Source organism: Zeugodacus cucurbitae, chromosome 4 (assembly GCF_028554725.1).
Source record: "Zeugodacus cucurbitae isolate PBARC_wt_2022May chromosome 4, idZeuCucr1.2, whole genome shotgun sequence".
NCBI lineage: Eukaryota > Metazoa > Arthropoda > Insecta > Diptera > Tephritidae > Zeugodacus > Zeugodacus cucurbitae.
This window is the reverse complement of record NC_071669.1, coordinates 59,918,389-59,937,638: the sequence shown is the minus strand read 5'-3', so window position 1 is coordinate 59,937,638 and position 19,250 is coordinate 59,918,389. Positions and strand designations below refer to the sequence as shown.

Below are 19,250 nucleotides of genomic sequence, written 5' to 3'. Positions count from 1 at the left end.
TTTACTTTACAATATATAAAGTAAGCACTAGTGAAGATATCGGTGCAGAACTTTGCACAAATACTATGTTTATAGTGTGGCATCGCCCTTCTAAAAATCGGACCATAAAATTTTCAAGGCCCCATATATGGAACATGAGGACCTCAGGGCTTCTAATTTATTTTACCGGAAATATAGGTAAGTCTCTCAGATATTTTGAAGAAATTCATAGGGAATATCTTTCATTTAATAATATGTCTCCGTGCCTAAAATGCGGATCATAACTTCACCTAAATTCCATATACCTAATATTAGGGTTTCCAATGTTTAATGGACTTTATACCATATATATTACGAATATGTGGGTCAAATTGTGTGTTAGATTAATAAAATTAAATAAATCAATTGCGAGAGTATAAAATGTTCGGTTACATCCGAACTTAGCCCTTCCTTACATGTTTCGAATTATTGTTTGAGAGTTTGGAACATCCTTTTGTCTAACGAAGTTCTAGACACTTTTGGATTAAGTTTTTAGAGTTTCAGATAATTAGATGTAAATTATTAATGAAAAGGAGAACTTCTCAAAATCTAGCAGCCGACTTCACAAACCGTGACACTTTAATTTTGACCTTTTATGGCATAATACTATGGTGATCTCATATTCCACAAACGAAATCCCCATACATGTATTTAGAGATGACAGGAAACATTAACTCCTGAAATTCTCACTCCATAATATTTCAACGCGAACTATTGTAGCTTAAAGCAAAATCTCTTTATGCAATCAACAGACTTGATTTGTGACTATTGAAATCGAAATTTCCGTTAGGAGCACCAACCAAGCGCTACAATCAAATTAATACCCGAAGTGTGGAGTGTATGCCGTCATATCGAAAATTGTGATCAGCAAATTTTGCTTCGCCGCCATGACATTAACTTTATATACATATGTAAGTAGTTAAGTATATGTAAATGGCATATAATTCACCAACCAAATTTGGCATATGCTAAACAAATAAATATTCTAAAATTAATTGTACGAACACAACTTCGGCTGAGAAAGCAAAACTTGAGGATATGAAAGCCTATCGCTAGGCTGTAAAGTAATTATGAGGAAGTAGTATTAAGACGGTATCAACTGCCGATAGATGTGAGTAGTTCAAGAATACTTAGGGTTGACTGAAAATCGGTATTAATTTTTTTTTGCTTTGTGTGTGTGCTCCTTTCTGCTTTGCCAAAGCAATTTCACTTAATGGATATGCGGATTAGTGAGCGGGCAATGTATGTAAGTTTGGAACAATGAAAACAAGTTAATATGTATGTATGTTAATGTATGTATATTACTAACAGTTTTGTATACCCAATACGAAAATTTTGAAAAAATTTAAAAAATTATATTAAAATAATTTTGACACAAAAATTTTGACACAAAATTATTTTATTATTTTTTCTCAAGCAATTACGCTAAATTTGAAACAAAAAAAAAATTTTTTTTGAAATTTGGAAAATTTTTTGAAAAAATTAGATGCAGCGTATATCCGAATTTTTGTTGGTCTTGAAACTGTAGTCTAGAAACGATAATTACTTAGGGGACCCATGTCAGAAAGATGGAGATTTTAATCGTATATACTTAATAGAAAATTTTACATTTATTTTTTGACTTGAAAGTTTTTCTGAAGATTTTATGCCAAAATATTTGAAATTGTTTGTAATAACAACATTTAAAATATTTAAAAATAAAAATTCCCTCAATTTCCCACCTCCAGAAAAGTAGGCATGCGAGCAAAACGACAAGCATACTTTTAGGCTTTAACCAATGCTTAAATGCGCTACAGCACAAAGTTCCAGCTATTATTGAAGCACACTGTGTGCTGATTCCAATAATGTTCAATGTGGCTGCTACTTTGCTTTTCAAACAATAGCGTGCTCCATGCATGTGAGTTCCAATGTGTATGTGTGTGTGTGCGCATGAAATTAATATATTGATATTAATGCTAACTGACCTCCTTGCGCAAAATGTCTTAATACAGTGTTGCTTTTGTAGGAAATCAAAGCATTCACTCACTAATAACCAGTGGCAAGCTCACTTGAAGACACAGCCACATGTGTGTGTATGTACTTCGTAGAACTTCGTTTAGCGTAAATTGGTTTGAAGTAAAGCTCTTATACGCTATATGTATATAATATCACATATATACATATGTACGTATCTATTGGTATGGACGCTGGTCTTTATGCCGAAGGACTTTTCAATTAACAAGCGAATTAAGTGCGGCTAACAGCCAGCAGCAATCGTGCTCTCGGGTGGAGTACTTGAAAATAGTCACATTGTTGAGAAGCGGATGAGTAGAATATATGATAGTCGTGCCTTGAAGTTGACCGGAGGAGTTCAAAAAGCTAAAACATATCAAGATTGCCGATTTTAAGCATTATTTTTAAGGGCACTGAAAGCTCTAAACCAGTATAGTAAACCATAGTCTTAATAAAAAAAGCAATTGTAGTATCACTTGACCTATTGAAAGCTGTCGACATGCTCAGAAAAGTCACGCTACTAACAGGATTGACTCTACACTGTCTCTAGGTCTTGAAACAAAAATTAACAAAGGAGTACGAAATTGGTTCTTAATTTGTAAGTCCATAATGAGAAAATATCAGCTCATGTTAAACCAAACTATTGAAACTTCTCCAAGGAATGTCATCGGGACATTCTAAAACTACATCAAACTACTAACTAAACTCTAACGCGCAAAATATCAGACGAGGTGATCTAGTAAAAGGCTTTTAGCGGCATATTCTGAGCGAGGCAGTTTTGTTCACATAACGGTTGTTTGTGAGTCATAAAACTAAACGAGTTAGATATATCAAAAAGATCAGGATGACGATTCAAAATCCGGATGTCTGCCTGTCCGTCCGTCCGTCCGTCCGTCTGTCCGTGCAATGGATAACTTGAGTAAAAATTAAGATATCTTGAAGAAACTTGATATACATGTTCTTTGGCACCGTGAGGAGGTTGCTTTCGAAAATGGGCAAAATCGGACCTTTGCAACGCCCACAAAATGTCGAAAACCGAAAACCTATAAAGTGTCATAACTAAGCCATATTATAAAGATAGAAAAGTAAAATTAGGTACAAAGGATGGCACTAGGAAGGGGCATATCCATAAAAGTGGAAGTGAAGTGAGTGGTCGACCAATTACAATGAAATTCGGTATATGCCATTTTCTTGACACCCTGATTGCAGGTGTGGAAAATGGGTGTAATGGGTTCACAACTACGACTACTTTCCATATAACTCAATTTTGAATTCCATCTCATTCCTTCACTTTATAGTATATACATAACCAAACCGAACCAATGAAGATATGGTAACTTTACACAACTACTGTATGTGATCAGTATCAGCTCATAACTTGTGAAAAACATTTTGAAATAACTTTTCGATGCCCGGATGTCGAATATGAAGAATTCAGTGCCTTAGGGTAATTTTTCACCGAAAATATCGGTAAATCTCTCAGATATCTTAATTTATTTCAGAGGGAATCTTTTTCTTCTAATAGTGTGTCTGTGTACCAAAAAATTATTAAAATCGGTTCATAACTTCCCCTTATTATATTCTCTTCCCGTGAATGATTTTATCTGACTTTAAGCACCACTAATGGCAGTCTCAGAGGACGACATGATCTGGAAATAGTAACTAGTTAAACTGCCATGTGCAATTCAGATTTAACTCACATCTCTCTGGATATAACTTAAACTAGCATCTTTGTTCAGAACAACTTTATACATTCCATTGATACACTGAATCAAAAACTATGAGGCATAAGTCCACAAATTATAGGGCTGAATTCGGGCCAAGGGAGTATATTGATGCCACATTAAATTGGTATAATCATTTGCTCATGTAAGTTTATAAGATTCAATACTGAAAGGAGTGTAAGCATCTTCAGGTTTCATTACTATATTGCGGATAGTGTGAGATTATGTTTGAGTAACCTGTTTTCACGAAACTTTTTTTGAGTTATAAATTTTTTTTTTTTGACCATATATTCGGTATAAAGTAGAATAGAATAACGAAAATCATTATATACAGTATGTATGCTGGGTAAATTCTACATAACATAGCATATATTAGCTAGTATACGATACTCTACTAATATAAAATAAAATATAATATTTGAAAGTCTTACAATATATTCTATAATAACATAGCATAACACAACATTACATAACATAAATATTTAACACTGTTATGTCCATATATTTATGTCTTTTTCAAAAGGAAACTAGTCTTCAAAAACATTTTTTGTATTAAATTAGTTGTCGTATGGTTTGATATTTGCTCAAGCGTTCAATAATATGTATATATACTGTATATACTTTTATATAAAGATGTATATACTATATAACTTGTGTTAATTTGTATGGGCGAGCACGCAAAGCTTTCATAGTTAAGTCCAATTAATTTTATTACTTATTACAATTGTCAATTGCCATTTGCAACACAGATTGAGTTGTTAGATACTGCGTTGGGGGGGTATTAACTTTTCCTAAAACTATAATCTGTGAACTTAACTTGAGTGAAATGAAAGGCAGGCCGCACATACGGGAAATATATGTATAAATTAATAAGCTTGAGCAAGGAAAATTTTCCGAAATCATATGAGGATACATACAAATGTGTGTGTTACTATACTTCTACATATATAACTGTACTTCTGTATATTTATATGCGTGAGAATAAAATTTTTTTGTCGTCAATTAATTAAATGTGGCATTACCATTTGTGAACTCAAGCTAAAACGTTGTATGAGCGCTTACTTGGTCAGAGCTTTTATCAGCAGTGACTTGTTTCACAAGAACTTCGTGGAAAAGTCTGAACACATATAAGTATACATATAACTGTATAAGTTTAACTTTTATAACTGTTTCAGTTGTTAAAGTGTGTGCAAAAAGGTGAAAAAGGTAAATTCAACACACACACACACACAGAAACTTATAAAGCTTTCATAGCTACAAGCACGTGAGCATTAGCTTCAATAGCAATAATTAAGCGTAGCACTCAAGCCAAGTTGACCAAGCGACCGGAGCGCGGCAAGGACCAACTTTTTTTTTCCTACTTTTGTGTACGCATTTCTCACCATCCACCCGTCAATATGGCGAACTTATAGTGACATTAAATTCTTCCGAATAACTTAATTCATTGCCATCCGCTATAATTAAATTAAATTAGTACACTTTAACGAGTGGCCGAAAGCCGTAAACGGGCTGAGGGTTGATGAAGTTAGGCGTTAGAAACGCCAGCCTTTAAACGACTGCTTGGCAAATGAGTGTGAATGAGTGAAATTAAAAAGAAAATTGTGCGTAGAAAACTTCAATATTTGTAGATTTACGCATGCCACCTTAGCTGAACCCCCTTGCATTTACTTCATTTATAAGCAAGAATTTAGCTTCTCCACGCCACAGCAAACCAAAGCAAATTAAATCATTTTAATGATTAAATGAGACTAAAGTTGGATTTAGTGCAAAGCTTCAGCAGCGCGGAGGGGTTGGATTGCATGCGGAGGTTAAGTGGCATGGCCACAAACGCAATCAACCACCAGCACTTTCGCACGCTACCCCAATGGCTAACTGTTGAAGCTGTAAGCGCTGTCATCAGACATAATCGTCACTCATTCTGTTGAGGGGTTGACGTTGGAAACTTTTATTTGAATATATTATTTTGTATTTTGGAGGATGGGATCATGTGTAGAAGTTCACGCAAGTGAGGAAAGTTTTTGATTGTCACTCACTTGGGAGTGGCCAGAAACGATTCTTTTCCACATGGTTCAAGCAGCTCACGACTTCCGGTTTTAGACCAAGTATCCTCTGGGTAGCCAACAGACATCCGTTTGAAGGCGAGCTAAAGTGAGAAGGCGAAGCCCGCTTATGCGGTTGTGCGTAGGGTTTGGGACCCACCACATAAAAACACCCCCCAATGAAAAATCTACGAAAGCCTCGGATGAGACACCCCCCTTTTGATGACGACCCACAGGTGCTACTTTGGACTGAGTAGGCAATTGAACAGTAAAGTCCTCTCTCGACGAACCAAAATCAAGCTCTACAAGTCGCTTATCATTCCCGTCCTGCTTTACGGTGCAGAAGCTTGGACGATGTCAACATCAGATGAGACGACACTAGGAGTTTTCGAGAGGAAAATTTTGCGCAAGATTTATGGTCCTCAGAACATTGGCAACGGCGAATACCGCAGACGATGGAACGATGAGCTGTACGAGTTATACGACGACATTGACATAGTTCAGCGAATAAAAAGACAGCGGCTACGCTGGCTAGGTCATGTTGTCCGAATGGACGAAAACACTCCAGCCCTGAAAGTGTTCGATGCAGTACCCGCCGGAGGAAGCCGAGGAAGGGGAAGGCCTCCACTCCGTTGGAGGGACCAGGTGGAGAGCGACCTGGTTACACTTGGGATCTCCAACTGGCGCCGAACTGCGAAGGAGAGAGACAGGTGGCGCACTATCGTCGATTCGGCTATAACCGGCTAAACGGTTGCAACGCCAATCACATACATACATATTATTTTGTATATAAAAGTATATAAATGTGTGTATCAGTCAATCAGAGGTTAGTTTCACTTATTACAAGAAATGTGTGACAGAAGAAGTCCAGCTCACTGACCAAAATATAGAATATAGAACTAAGTTTTCTGGTATAAGGTTTTGTCATATGACTGACATTGGTAATGAAGATACACGTAATCCACATCCGTGTCGTAATACAGTCGGTCACCCCTATAACTAGTTATTTCTAAAAGAAATTAGTAAGATTTGTGAGATATTTTGACAGCAGCGCCCTCTACTGTAGTTAATGCCACATCAAATTAGAAAATAAATAATTTGGAAGTATTGTAAAAAAAAGCGGAAAATCAAGCTAAGATATTGTTTACTCTAAATATATCTCGAAACTTCCCAGCATTTTCAATGAAATCGTATAGAAAATGTGTATCCCTTAAAAAAGGATTCGTTTCTCGATTTGACTTTTTAAGTAGATAGTTTCAAAATCCATTCATTTATATGGAGCACTTTTCCCTGTACGAACTCTTCGGTATAAAGCCCACCGGGAATTTACAAATCCGAATATCACATTACCTCTGAATTACGTTAAATTATCTGAGAGATTTACCGATATTTTCGCTGAAAAATTATCCTTAGGCACTGAGTCTTTCATATTCGATATACGGGGCCTTGACAAGTTATAGTCCGATTTTGACAATTTTTCCACAGATGATATACAGTATTTGTGTAAAGTTTTATTCAGTTATCTTCATTGGTTCCTTGTGTATATATCTATACTACTATTATAAAAAGGAAATAATTGCATGTATGTTTCTTTCTTTCACCATTGGAAAGCTACATTCACTACGAAACATACGCTATATTTATTGCCAGAATCTCAACTTTCTGGAAATAGTTCCCAGGTGAGGGTATCAAAAAGACTCCGTGAGGGAGAATCCTAATCTGAAACTGAAAGTCGTCTTGCAAGTCATTATTTTCGCATCGCAATCGCATGCCAGAGAGTCGAGTAAAGAGCGCGAATACGGAGCATGTGCAGCGGCTTGAAGAACAAAATATTAGAAATATACAACCTCGCGCTAGGGCATCGAACTCTGAGCGTTCCCAACGCCTTCATAATCAGAGAGAGACAACGGACACAAAAGACTAGAGAGCGTAATCAAGTTTTAGCTCATTGCAAATATAATATAATTTCATGTTCGAATTTTCCTCATTTTACTTTTTTACAATGAACCCGCTCAAGAAATGGGAAAGTATATACATATGTAGGGAAGAATGCGTAAAAACTTCTAACTTTTGAAATGTTTGTTTAACCCCCTTGCGAAGCCGGAGTGGTCTGCTAGTGTATTATAAAGTGAAGGAATCAGATGGAATTCAAAATTGGGTTATATGGAAAGTAGGCGTGGTTGTGAACCGATTTCACCGATTTTTTTCATATTATAAGGGTGTTAAGAAAATATTATATACCGTCTTTCTTGCTAATCTGTCGAGTAGTCCCTGAGATATGGTTTTTGACCTATAAGTGGGAGACGCCACGTCTTCCATTTTGTAAAAAAAAAAAAAATCTGAGTGCAGCTTCTTACTGTCATTTCTTCTGTAACATTTAGGGTTTTCGCCATTTTGTGGGCGTGACAGTGGTCCGACTTCGCCCATTTTCAATAGCAACCCTCTCACGGTCCCAAGGAACATGTGTACCAAGTCAAGATATCTTAACTTTTACTTAAGTTATCCATTGCACAGACAGACGGACAGATCGCTTCTAATTTGAATCCAATTTATTAGGTCTACAACTTTGCTTCCGCCGTTTTCCAATAGATGTCTCCAGGGTCAAGATATCTTAACTTTTACTTAAGTTATCCATTGCACAGACAGACGGACAGATCGCTTCTAATTTGAATCCAATTTATTAGGTCTACAACTTTGCTTCCGCCGTTTTCCAATAGATGTCTCTAGGGTCAAGCACTGGTCGATTAAATCGATTTTTTTTATATCGATCTTGGACATTTGTGTCAACATGAACCCAACAAAATATTTCTGGAGATCTGTTTGCATCCCAAACTTATTATCAACTGAAAATGTCACTTTTTGAGCCGAATTCTCGACATTTGTGGGAAATTTTGCTTTTCTTTTTTAATTCCAAGAAAAGTGCGGCCGGCTGCGGTTCATCGACATTTGTAACCGTTTTTATACAAAAAAAACTTAAATTTACAAAAAAATGGCGGAAGCAAAGTTGTAGACCAATACTTTCTAAATATATTCAAAGTTCTCGTTTTTCTCTATAATAAAAAAATTTATTGGTTTTCAAAAAGTTTACTTGAAATAGGACTACAAAAAAAAATCAGCTAAACTGTGTAATATATACGAATATATGTATATACTACACTGCAGGCTATAAAATTCTAATCAACCAATAAAAAAATTATCGATACAAAAGCGTTGTTTCTGTGCTATGATATATGATACGAAAAATTGGTTTCCTGGTCTTGTTTTACGCCATATTTATCAACCAAATTATAATTTGATATGCTTATGAAGGTCATTGCCAAATTATCGAATTCGTTTGTACTCTTGATAGTGACTCACGCACGAAGAGAATATTCGTTCTTCAGAGTATTGGACAATTTTCAACACCTCAACATTAAAACTTTCAATATTATTCAACAGATAAGCTCTGTTGGAGGATCGAATCCAACAAACAGCTGTCAAAAAACTCTTGGTCATTATCTATCGCTCGGTCATCTATCTATCACGTCGGATCTTAGATCAATAAAACAAATCTTAGCTTATATTCTCGTCTCAAATATCATAGTTTTGACCGATTGCCACGCCTATAGTGCCAATTTTTATAATTTTGAGAGTTTGTTCGAAGCTTCGACTATATTTTAGAGTGGTATAAAAATAATAAAACTATGTTCCTCAAATGAAAATATAATTCCATTAACAAAACAGAGTAGCACTGGCGAACCATTCACGGTGAAAACTTCATTGTTTTTCTGTTTTGCTCAAACCGAAATTTAAAATCCAACCATTTTTTGGCATAAACTGATTACAAAATTATAAATAAACAAATTCATGGAATTTTAAGTATCGGGTCAGCACCAACGGATTCAACTAAAACGCAGACAATAAAACAGCAAGCAGCAACAAAAACACACAATCACGACACAAAAAAATATTGATTCCGGAAATTAATTGAATAAAATCGATTTTTGAACACGGACTTCAGCAATAGCATAACACTCCCCTATCGCAATGTCGCGCCGCAGTAAGAAATGCTGTCTGGATGCCACCGATTGGCTGCCGGGCGAAGTCATTTACTGGCTGAATGTGCCCAGTTTTCCGCCGGTCTGGAGTCGCTTAAGCAAAAACAATGGCGCCAATGTGCTGCGTTGTACGCCGGAAAGCAAATGCGGTGTCTACGATATCGAGATCCCAAAAGAGCTCTGGTCATTGTGGGGTTATCTACATCCGACAAATCCAGTCTTCCATCCCAAACCGTGCGACAAGCTGAGTTGGGCTTGCAACATATTGGCTTGCTGTGCGGCCAAACTCTATACGCTAGCGCAGTGGACGCCACGCCTACTGGATACCATAGTGATCAGTGGTGACCGTTATTATCGCGATAGTTTACGGAAATTTCAAGGTGAAACCTATAAATTCACGCTAAATGATCTGTGCGATGCTTGCCTTTTGGAAAATTTACGCTTTAAAGTTCACACCGAAATGGTTCTATTTGGCGCACTCTACGAACGTGACACTTCGTCCATAATGAATTTGTCAAAAGCGCTGATCAACTTCTTCAGTCAACATAAGATGGGCCTGCTGCATTGTCGCCATCTGCGTGCGCTGGTCATTGGACGCGATAATTGTAATGGGTGCGTTGGCGGTGATTACTTTATGTTTGACTGTCAGAGCAAGGATTATCCACTTTTTCGCGAGGGTGATTGTCGTCCATATCTGCTGCGCTGTAAGACGCTGCAAATGCTGCTTTACTGTATTGTAATGGCGCTGGAGGTGCGCTGCAAGCGTGTTCAGTTTGCACTGCATAAAGTTGACATCCGTTATGAAGGTCCTGTACCAGATGAGGATGATGATGAAATTAAGAAATTGCAGCGAATTATCGCTAGAAGTAAGGAGAAACCCGTAAAAGCTGGTATTTCGCGCATTTGCAATATATGCAGAAGCGTACAATGTCCAAAGAAATAAGAATATATTATATCGCGAAAGAATAACGCAAAGAGATCTCTGTTACCTGGATTGAAACCCGAAAAAACGAAATGAAATATTTAAAATAAATGTAATAACTATAACACTATAGTATGTGCCGACTATCTGTATGAAACAATTTTAATGTATAGAATTGGAGGCGGACAAGGTCCGTTTAACTCAGGAACTGAGCAATATAAATTATTATTTCGAGTTCTCAGGAGTATTATCGAAGAGTCATGAAAAATAACTACGAGCTAGTAGTCTTAACTATAGTTTCAGGCTTGTAGACTGTTGTAATCTTTTCCCTTACCTACCGTTAAGGTGAAAATGGAGCTGGCCATAGCGTAATTGCGAGGAATTTGAAGACTAATGATCTTACAAGATATGACACTGTAATATCCGAATTACCAGACTGATAGTGGATCTAACACCCGTTTAACTCAGCGAACTCTGGATTACCTGATTGAGAGTGGATCTAACATCCGTTTACATCAGCGAACTCTGGATATCATACGTGTTGTCGCAAGGACTTTCTGATTCGTTGCTCTCGTGTTATAGGAGTCCACTAACAATTGATAGAATTCCTTCCTCTGCATGTGAGGCTGAATGATCTTTGTCAGACACCTCGAGATAGTTGGGATTTCATTAGGAAGCTGTAATACAATATATACTCGAGGGTTAGATATTTGATAGAGTGATTCACATGATCTTTTAGTTCTCAAGATCTTCGCTTCAGTCATTTAACATCAAGAAAACAAGAAAAACCTCCGATGGTAGGCATTACCGCTATTCAGAAATGTTTTTAAGGTCAATAAGTTAGAATATTGCGATTTAAGTACAAAAATCGTATGTAGAGATTAAACAAAATAAACGTCTTCAAAGGACGGGCATATTATCCTAATCATACAAACTTTTATTTTGAAATCACTTTTTTTATTTCTTATCAACTATATTACACATTTCAGCTTAGAATAGACTTAATATTTATAGCCTCAAGGCGTACGTTTTCAGATATTCATGTGGCAGTGGCATGTTAAACACCACCTTACCCTCCTCATCCAGATAATCTGCGTACTTAATGACATTGACACAGTCCATACCCATACGTTCTGATACTTTCGCCGAATAAAAACTTGTGCAATCCGTAGTCAAGAGTGAATACCCAAGCTGACGACCCAACTCTTTCAGCTTCTCTTTAAGTATTATTGAAATCGCACGTCCACGAAAGCTCCCATCGACAGCACCGGCGTAAATGTGCAACGCTCTCTCAACATTATAGCGCTCGAAGACATTAGAATCGCGCTCAGCATGAGCCAATATACCAATTGCCTTGCCAAAATCGGTCGGACGGAGACGAGCGGCTTCCTTAAATAAATGCTCAGCTTCATCACTATGCTTGGGACCAGATAATAAAACGCCAACTATACGTTCTCTTCGGATACCGTTAACGATTTGCTGTTGTACTGCCATTAAGCATGTTCCATGCGCTATTAATGAAATATTGAATGCCTCATCTTCCGGATGTGGAGGTTTTTGTGAGCTGCTACACAACGGTTCCTCTGGGTAGAAGTGTTTACGAAGAAAGTTAAGCACATCATCACCATCACTCAACTCTACAAGGCGAATTCGTATATTATCCGCTTCATTCGCTTCAATTTGGCGATCAGTCATTTCCAGTCGAACTCTAGTACTCTAATGACAGACAATGTTTGGATTATTCCTACATTTGAATATATCGTTATTGATAGTTAATAGATTGGTGTGCTAAAAATAGTGGTTAGTTGCGATAAGATAAAAACGGCCTTGACTTTATGCTATTCTTTGTATTAATTATATAGCGAACTCATAGAAGATAAGTTTTTTGGGGCATGAGAAGCCTGAAATATTTCACAAATAACTAAAATTACAAATATAAAGTTCCAAACAGCTTGAGATATCACTATATTTTTTGGGAAACCCTCTAGATTTCGTATCATTTGAATTCAATGGTAACACAGTTATTATTATTAATCGGGTATATCACACTTCATGTATTTAGATAATTTGGTATATATGTACAGATGTAATATGTAATCTTATGATGGTCTTAACAGTTAAAGCCTCATGGCATACGTTTTCAGATATTCATGTGGCAGCGGTGGGTTAAACACCACCTTACCCTCATCATCCAGACAATCTGTATATTTAATGACATTCACACAGTCCATACCCATACGTTCTGATACTTTCGCCGAATAAAAACTCGTGCAGTCCGTAGTCAAGAGTGGATATCCAAGCTGACGAGCCAACTCTTTCAACTTCTCTTTAAGTCTCATTGAAATCGCACGTCCACGAAATCTCCCATCGACAGCACTGGCATAAATGTGCAACGCTCTATCAGCATTATAACGCTCGTAGACGTTAGAGTCACGCTCAGCATGAGCCAATATCCCAATTGTCTTGCCCCAAGTGGTTGAACCGAGGCGGGCGGCTTCCTTAAATAAATGCTCAGCTTCATCACTACACTTGGGGCCCGACAACACAACGCCAACTATACGTTCTTTTAAGATACTATTAACGGTTTCCTGTTGCACAGCCATTAAGCATGTTCCATGCGCTATTAATGATATATTGAATTCCTCATCTTCCGGATCCGGATGTTTTTGTGCGCTGGCAATCATGAATGGCTCATCTGGATAGAAATGTTTTCGAAGGAAATTAAGCACCTCATCACGATCATTCAACTCTATAAGGCGAATTTGTATATTGTCCGCTATATTCGTTTCGATTTGTTGAGCAATCATTTTCAGCCGAACTCTAGTACTCTACTGACAAGTAATGTTTGGATTCATTCATTTAGTTTGAATATATAATCGTAATCTATTATCTAGATTGCCGTGCTAAAGATAGAGGTTGTCGTGATAAGACCTTGACTTGCTGATTGTATTAATTAGAAAGCGAAATCAAAGAAGATAAGTTTTTTGGGGCATGAGAAGAGGAAGAAATACCAATATAAAGCTCAGAAAAGCTTGAGACACATTCGTCCACTGAGTATACATCTAAAAATGCTCCGACACATATTTGGTCTCATTACTGAATTGTCTATAACCTGGATAACTAAGCCCTATAGTGGATCAACATCAAGTAGATCGGTTGAATTGGAAGAAAGTATAATAAGAGATTACATTCCCACAAATAGATCCACTGGACAACAACGACAGGGTCAGAACTAAATTGATTCGATTGTGAAATTAAGAAACGCCTGTACTATAGCCCTGTGACAAGGCGATCAAAAGTTTGAGTAGTTCAGCAAAAATGATATGCCTAAATATATGCGACATTGGTATTGTTAATATTTCAATGGAGTATCTTAAATTCCTTACCTCTGGTGGGGGGCAATCAAAGACTGTCATCGAGTGAGAAATATTTCATTCTAATTTTTATTTCGTTTTTCATGTCTTTATATACGATTTTTGGAACTACATATCTTAACTAACTGAATATATATATAATATATGATTTGCTTGTTGAATATATATGTATATAATATATTACGTTGTGCTATATCGTTTTTTTTTTTTTCAAATGCCACATTTACGAGCAGTTGCCGAAATATATTTTTAGAATTAATAAGTTATCACGTGTATAGATGTAACTATATATAAATACTAGGGGGCCCGACGTTCACATCCATACAATACGGATGAGTGAGTATATTTATACCTTCACTCAAGTGATATGTAGAGATAGTTTTCATATTTTTTTTTTTTTTTAACCAAGTGAGTACAATGAGATCGAATAGGTTTTCCGAACCATTTTTTTTCTGTACCCAAGTGAGTACAATGGGACGGAATGGGTTAATGAAGCCAGACATGGTCCTATTGGCTCAGGCACTGAAAAGATGCAATTCAAAACTATATATTCTTCTGTGTCAGCGAGCTTTAGATACTTGTTCGTTTTTATATTATCTCAAGATTCTTCTGGTCTTCTTTAGTTATAGGACCACACTAATAATTTACTACTATTAATTCTTTCATTAGGAAATGATATCAACTTGACCCATAGGGTTAGATTTTTTAAGGACAATAGCTCAGTAGTAAGAAGCTGAAAATTGCATATCAGTGAGGATAATTCAGCGATTGGAATATTGCGATTCAAGTACGAAAATCGTATATAGGGATTATACAAAGTGAGTCCCTCCAAGCGACAGACATATCATCCTAGCCTTACATATACATAACTTTTATTTTGAAATCACTTTTTATTTCTTATCACCTACATATATTACACATTTTAGTTTAGGATAGACTTAATATTCATAGCCTCAAGGCGAACGTTTTTATATATTCATGTGGCAGCGGTGGGTTAAACACCACGTTACCCTCCTCATCCAAGTAATCTGCATACTTAATGATATTGACACAATCCATACCCATACGTTCTGATACTTTCGCCGAATATAAACTCGTGCAATCCGTAGTCATGAGTGGATACCCTAGCTCACGACCCAACTCTCTCAACTTCTCCATTAATCTCATTCCGATCGCACGTCCACGTAAGCTCTCATCGACAGCCGCGACGTGCATGTGCAACGCTCTTTCGACGTTATAACGCTCGTAGACGTTCGAGTCGCGCTCAGCTTGAGCCAATATCCCAACAATCTTACCCCAAGTGGTTGAACCAAGGTGGGCGGCTTCCTTAAATAAAAGCTCAGCCTCATCACTACACTTGGGACCCGACAATACAACACCAACTATACGTTCTTTTAGAATACCATTAACACTTTGCTGTTGTACTTCCATTAAACAGGTTCCATGCGCTATTAGTGAAATATTGAATTCCTCATCTTCCGGATCCGGATGGCTGCCAATCGTCAATGGCTCGTCTGGGTAGAAATGTTTACGAAGGAAGTTAAGCACATCATCACGATCACTCAACTCTATAATACGAATTCGTATATTATCCGTTGGATTCGCATCAATTTGCTGACCAATCATTTTCAGCCGAACTCTTGTACTCTACTGACAAACAATGTTTGGATTATTCATTTAGTTTGAATATATTATTATCGTAATCTATTAACTATATTGCTAGATTGCTAAAAATAGTGGTTTGTCACGATAAGATTAAAAGGGTGTTGACTTATGCTGCCGTACGCATAAATTAGGCAACGAACTCATAAAAGATAAAGTGAACTAAAAATACAAATATAAAGCTCAAAAAAGCACAAAATTCACAACAATAATAGTTGTACATAGTAACAAAAAAAAAAAATAAAAATATAGAATAATAACAGTAAGTAGAGCATTAGAGGGCGAGCATTAAGCCCGCGGGCGAGACGAAACCTGGTGCGCTTACTTCAACATCTCGATCAGTGTAAGTTGCCTCGAAGTTGACTCTCGTTTTCGTGCGGCAAGGTCATGCAGACACCAGACGTCAAGATGTTGTGCACCCTCTCATTCGACTCTCATTCCGCTCCAGCTACTTGTTCATCGTAATCTAAGCACATAAACGACTCGCTTTGGTCTTGTGTCGCTTCCCCTTCGGTCTCATTGGAGCTCTCCTCATTATCCTGTTCATCCATGGCAGACGCTACAATATCATCGTCTTCTGACTATCTATGCTCTATTTTAATAAATCTAGATCACTGGTAACTTGGCCACGCTCTTAAAAGTCTTGGCTCCTTTGCTTTGCCAAACAGTAAAAGAGAAATACGGTGCTTTGAAACACGTATTTTGTCCGTTGTCTATCAAGAAATCTGGAAAACCAACCACCGAACACCGACTCACAAAATATTTTGGATCGAACGATGTAGGGACGTAAATATTTAATCTTATATTTAATGATCTCACTTATCACAATGGCTTTCTAGTCGGAATTGTTTGTCTAATAATTGTTAGTTCCCGCGATAGATATGGATACTAAAGCTCTCAAACAAAAATGATAAGGGGCTTGTCTAACTCGTATAAGGAAGCACCAGCTGAAATATTTATCTTCCGCCCACGGGACAGACATATAAACATAACATTATACATATACACAGTTTGTTTCTTCACTTAAATTTATTTATTTTTTATCAAATATATTACACTCTGCATACTAATACACTTATATAGATATGTTTCTACAAAACCCGGTATATTCATGTGATCTTAAGGTGATCTTAACGTTTATAGTCTCGTAGCATAAGTTTTTAGATATTCATGTGGCAGCGGTGGGTTAAATACCCCACGTTACCCTCCTCATCCAAGTAATCTGTATACTTAATGACATTCACACAGTCCATACCCATACGTTCTGATCTCCAGCTGGATATCCCAGCTGACGACCCAACTCTTTCAACTTCTCTTTATGTCTCACTGAAATCGCACGTCCACGTAAACTCCCATCGACAGTCCCGGCGTGAATGTGCAATGCTCTCTCAACTTTATAACGTTTGAAGACGTTAGAGTCGCGCTCAGCATAAGCCAATATACCAACGATCTTATCCCAATTAGTTGAACCGAGGCGGGCTGCTTCCTTAAATAAATGTCCAGCTTTATCACTAAACTTGCACACTGACAATAACACGCCAACTATACGTTCTTTTAGTATACAGTTAACGGTTTGCTGTTGTACTGCCATTAAGCAGGTTCTTCATCATCCGGATCCGGATGTCTTTGTGCGCTGCCAATCATCAATGGCTCATCTGGGTAGAAATGTGAACGAAGGAAATTACGCACCGCATCGCGATAACTCAACTCTATAATACGAATTCGTATATTGTCCGTTGGATTCGCTTCAATTCGGAGCCCAGGCATTTCCTATTCAGCTCTAGTACTCTAATGGCAGACCAGACTATGCTTGGATTATTTATAAGTGTGTTTGTTTTATGCGACTAGTATCTCAAATTCCTTACCTCTGGTGGGGGGCAAACTATCATCGAATGAGAAATATCTTTGTCTTGTCTTTATATACAATTTCTGAAACTATCCTAACTAACCGAATATATGTAATATTTGTATATGTATTTTAAATGCTTTTTAGTTGTGCGATATGAGTTTTTTCCAAATGCCACATTTACAAGCAGTTGCCTTAATGCCGAAATGTATTTTTAGAATCAATAGGTTATCACGTGTATACTTGTATACATGGGGGCCCGACGTTCACGTTTTTAATTCGTATATGTATGTATTTCAAACATATTTGAATTCGTCCACACATAATTCGACCATTCAATACGGATGAGTGAGTATGTATTTACTTTCACCCAAATGAAATGTAAAGATTATTTTACATGTTTAAAAACTTATTTTTTTTTTAATTTAGTATTATTTTTATTTTTGATAACTTTCAGAGACCTGTCGTCAGCTACAAGACAACGTTTGTGGGCCATTAAACATACATCATCCGATATAATTGCTGAATCAGAGAGGTTAGTTACAGAATTTGTGTTGTCGTTTAACTGTACAGGAGAATAGCGATACCATACTGAGAGCAGAGCTAAGTACCCTTGAACGTTGGATACCTTTCAGTTATTGTGTTGTAACAAGGTCTTTCAGATCTGAGTAAGGTTCGTCATTAATTAGTTCTCTCTCTCTCTTCCTCTAGGTGGCCAAAAACAGTTATTTGCTACAAATTCTTTCTTGTGCATTCGAAGTTTAGTCAACCATTTCATACGCTGTGACATATTTAAACTTTTATTTCGAAGTCGTGGATAAATGTATCAAGTATCAAGTATTAAAGGAATATATAAAATAAAGCCCTTCCTATAGCCAGACATTTCAACCTGACCCTATATACACATAACTTTAATTTTGAATTCAATAGTGAAACAAAAATTATTATTTTTTATCGGTTATATTAGATACACTTTAGACACTGCCATATTCCAACGATCTTTCCTCAATTGGTTGAACTGTGATAGGCGGTCGCTTTGAATAAATGCTCTGAAATTTGACTTCTATTGCCAATTTAAGATTTCGAGTTATGGAGAAATTCGAGTTAAGGAACTGGGAATTATGGAAGTTTCGCAGTACTTTTAAGGAAAACCTGTAATTTTCCTAATACAAAATGTAAACGATCCGAAAGAGCTAAAACATAACTGATTAGAGCAACATCAAAGTTTAAGTATAAATCTTAAAATTCTCAACTAATCGAAAATTAACAATTAAGATATCCATCACAGCTTTATATTGATGGCTCGATTTCCAGTGGATAAATTCCAGCCGTTAGGTCCAAATTTCCAGGAACTTTTTCATATAAGCTTGATCGAAAAATGTTAGACACCATTGAAATAAGAAGAAAATGTAAATTATATCCTTATGTAGCTACTAAACATATTCGCTGTAATTAAAAACAATTTTTTTAATACATTTTTCGAACTTCAAAAACAAATATTTCGATTGTGAAGGCTAACTTCGAAAAGCGGAGAATACACGTTTTTTACCTATGATTCAATCTCCCGGAAAAAGTAAGATTGGTTCAATAACCTCAGAAAAATATCGATTAAACTGAGTAGAAATCAAATAACAGC

General features: G+C 36.7%; 3 protein-coding genes and 1 pseudogene across 3 annotated transcripts; all 4 read right to left on the bottom strand.

Annotated features, from left to right (window-relative positions):
- Positions 1-11,712: 11,712 nt before the first annotated feature.
- Positions 11,713-12,427, bottom strand: LOC105220788 (arylalkylamine N-acetyltransferase-like 2). Its single transcript, XM_054229662.1, has one exon. The coding sequence runs from the start codon at positions 12,425-12,427 to the stop codon at positions 11,741-11,743; it is 687 nt and encodes a 228-aa protein (XP_054085637.1). The 3' UTR covers positions 11,713-11,740.
- Positions 12,428-12,829: 402 nt separating this feature from the next.
- LOC105220787 (arylalkylamine N-acetyltransferase-like 2) lies at positions 12,830-13,582 on the bottom strand. Its single transcript, XM_011197297.2, has one exon. It carries the CDS (start codon positions 13,537-13,539, stop codon positions 12,850-12,852), a length of 690 nt encoding a protein of 229 aa, XP_011195599.2. The 5' UTR covers positions 13,540-13,582; the 3' UTR covers positions 12,830-12,849.
- A 1,418-nt stretch (positions 13,583-15,000) lies between these two features.
- LOC105220786 (arylalkylamine N-acetyltransferase-like 2) lies at positions 15,001-16,041 on the bottom strand. The gene has a single exon (XM_011197295.3). The coding sequence runs from the start codon at positions 15,730-15,732 to the stop codon at positions 15,052-15,054; it is 681 nt and encodes a 226-aa protein (XP_011195597.2). The 5' UTR covers positions 15,733-16,041; the 3' UTR covers positions 15,001-15,051.
- Positions 16,042-16,905: 864 nt separating this feature from the next.
- LOC128921659 (arylalkylamine N-acetyltransferase-like 2) lies at positions 16,906-17,535 on the bottom strand (annotated as a pseudogene).
- Positions 17,536-19,250: the final 1,715 nt, after the last annotated feature.

What these genes read in the sequence shown, in the direction of transcription:
- LOC105220787 (XM_011197297.2), bottom strand. Translation starts at nt 13,539, where the DNA reads ATGATTGCTCAACAAATCGAAACGAATATAGCGGACAATATACAAATT.
- LOC105220788 (XM_054229662.1), bottom strand. Translation starts at nt 12,427, where the DNA reads ATGACTGATCGCCAAATTGAAGCGAATGAAGCGGATAATATACGAATT.
- LOC105220786 (XM_011197295.3), bottom strand. Translation starts at nt 15,732, where the DNA reads ATGATTGGTCAGCAAATTGATGCGAATCCAACGGATAATATACGAATT.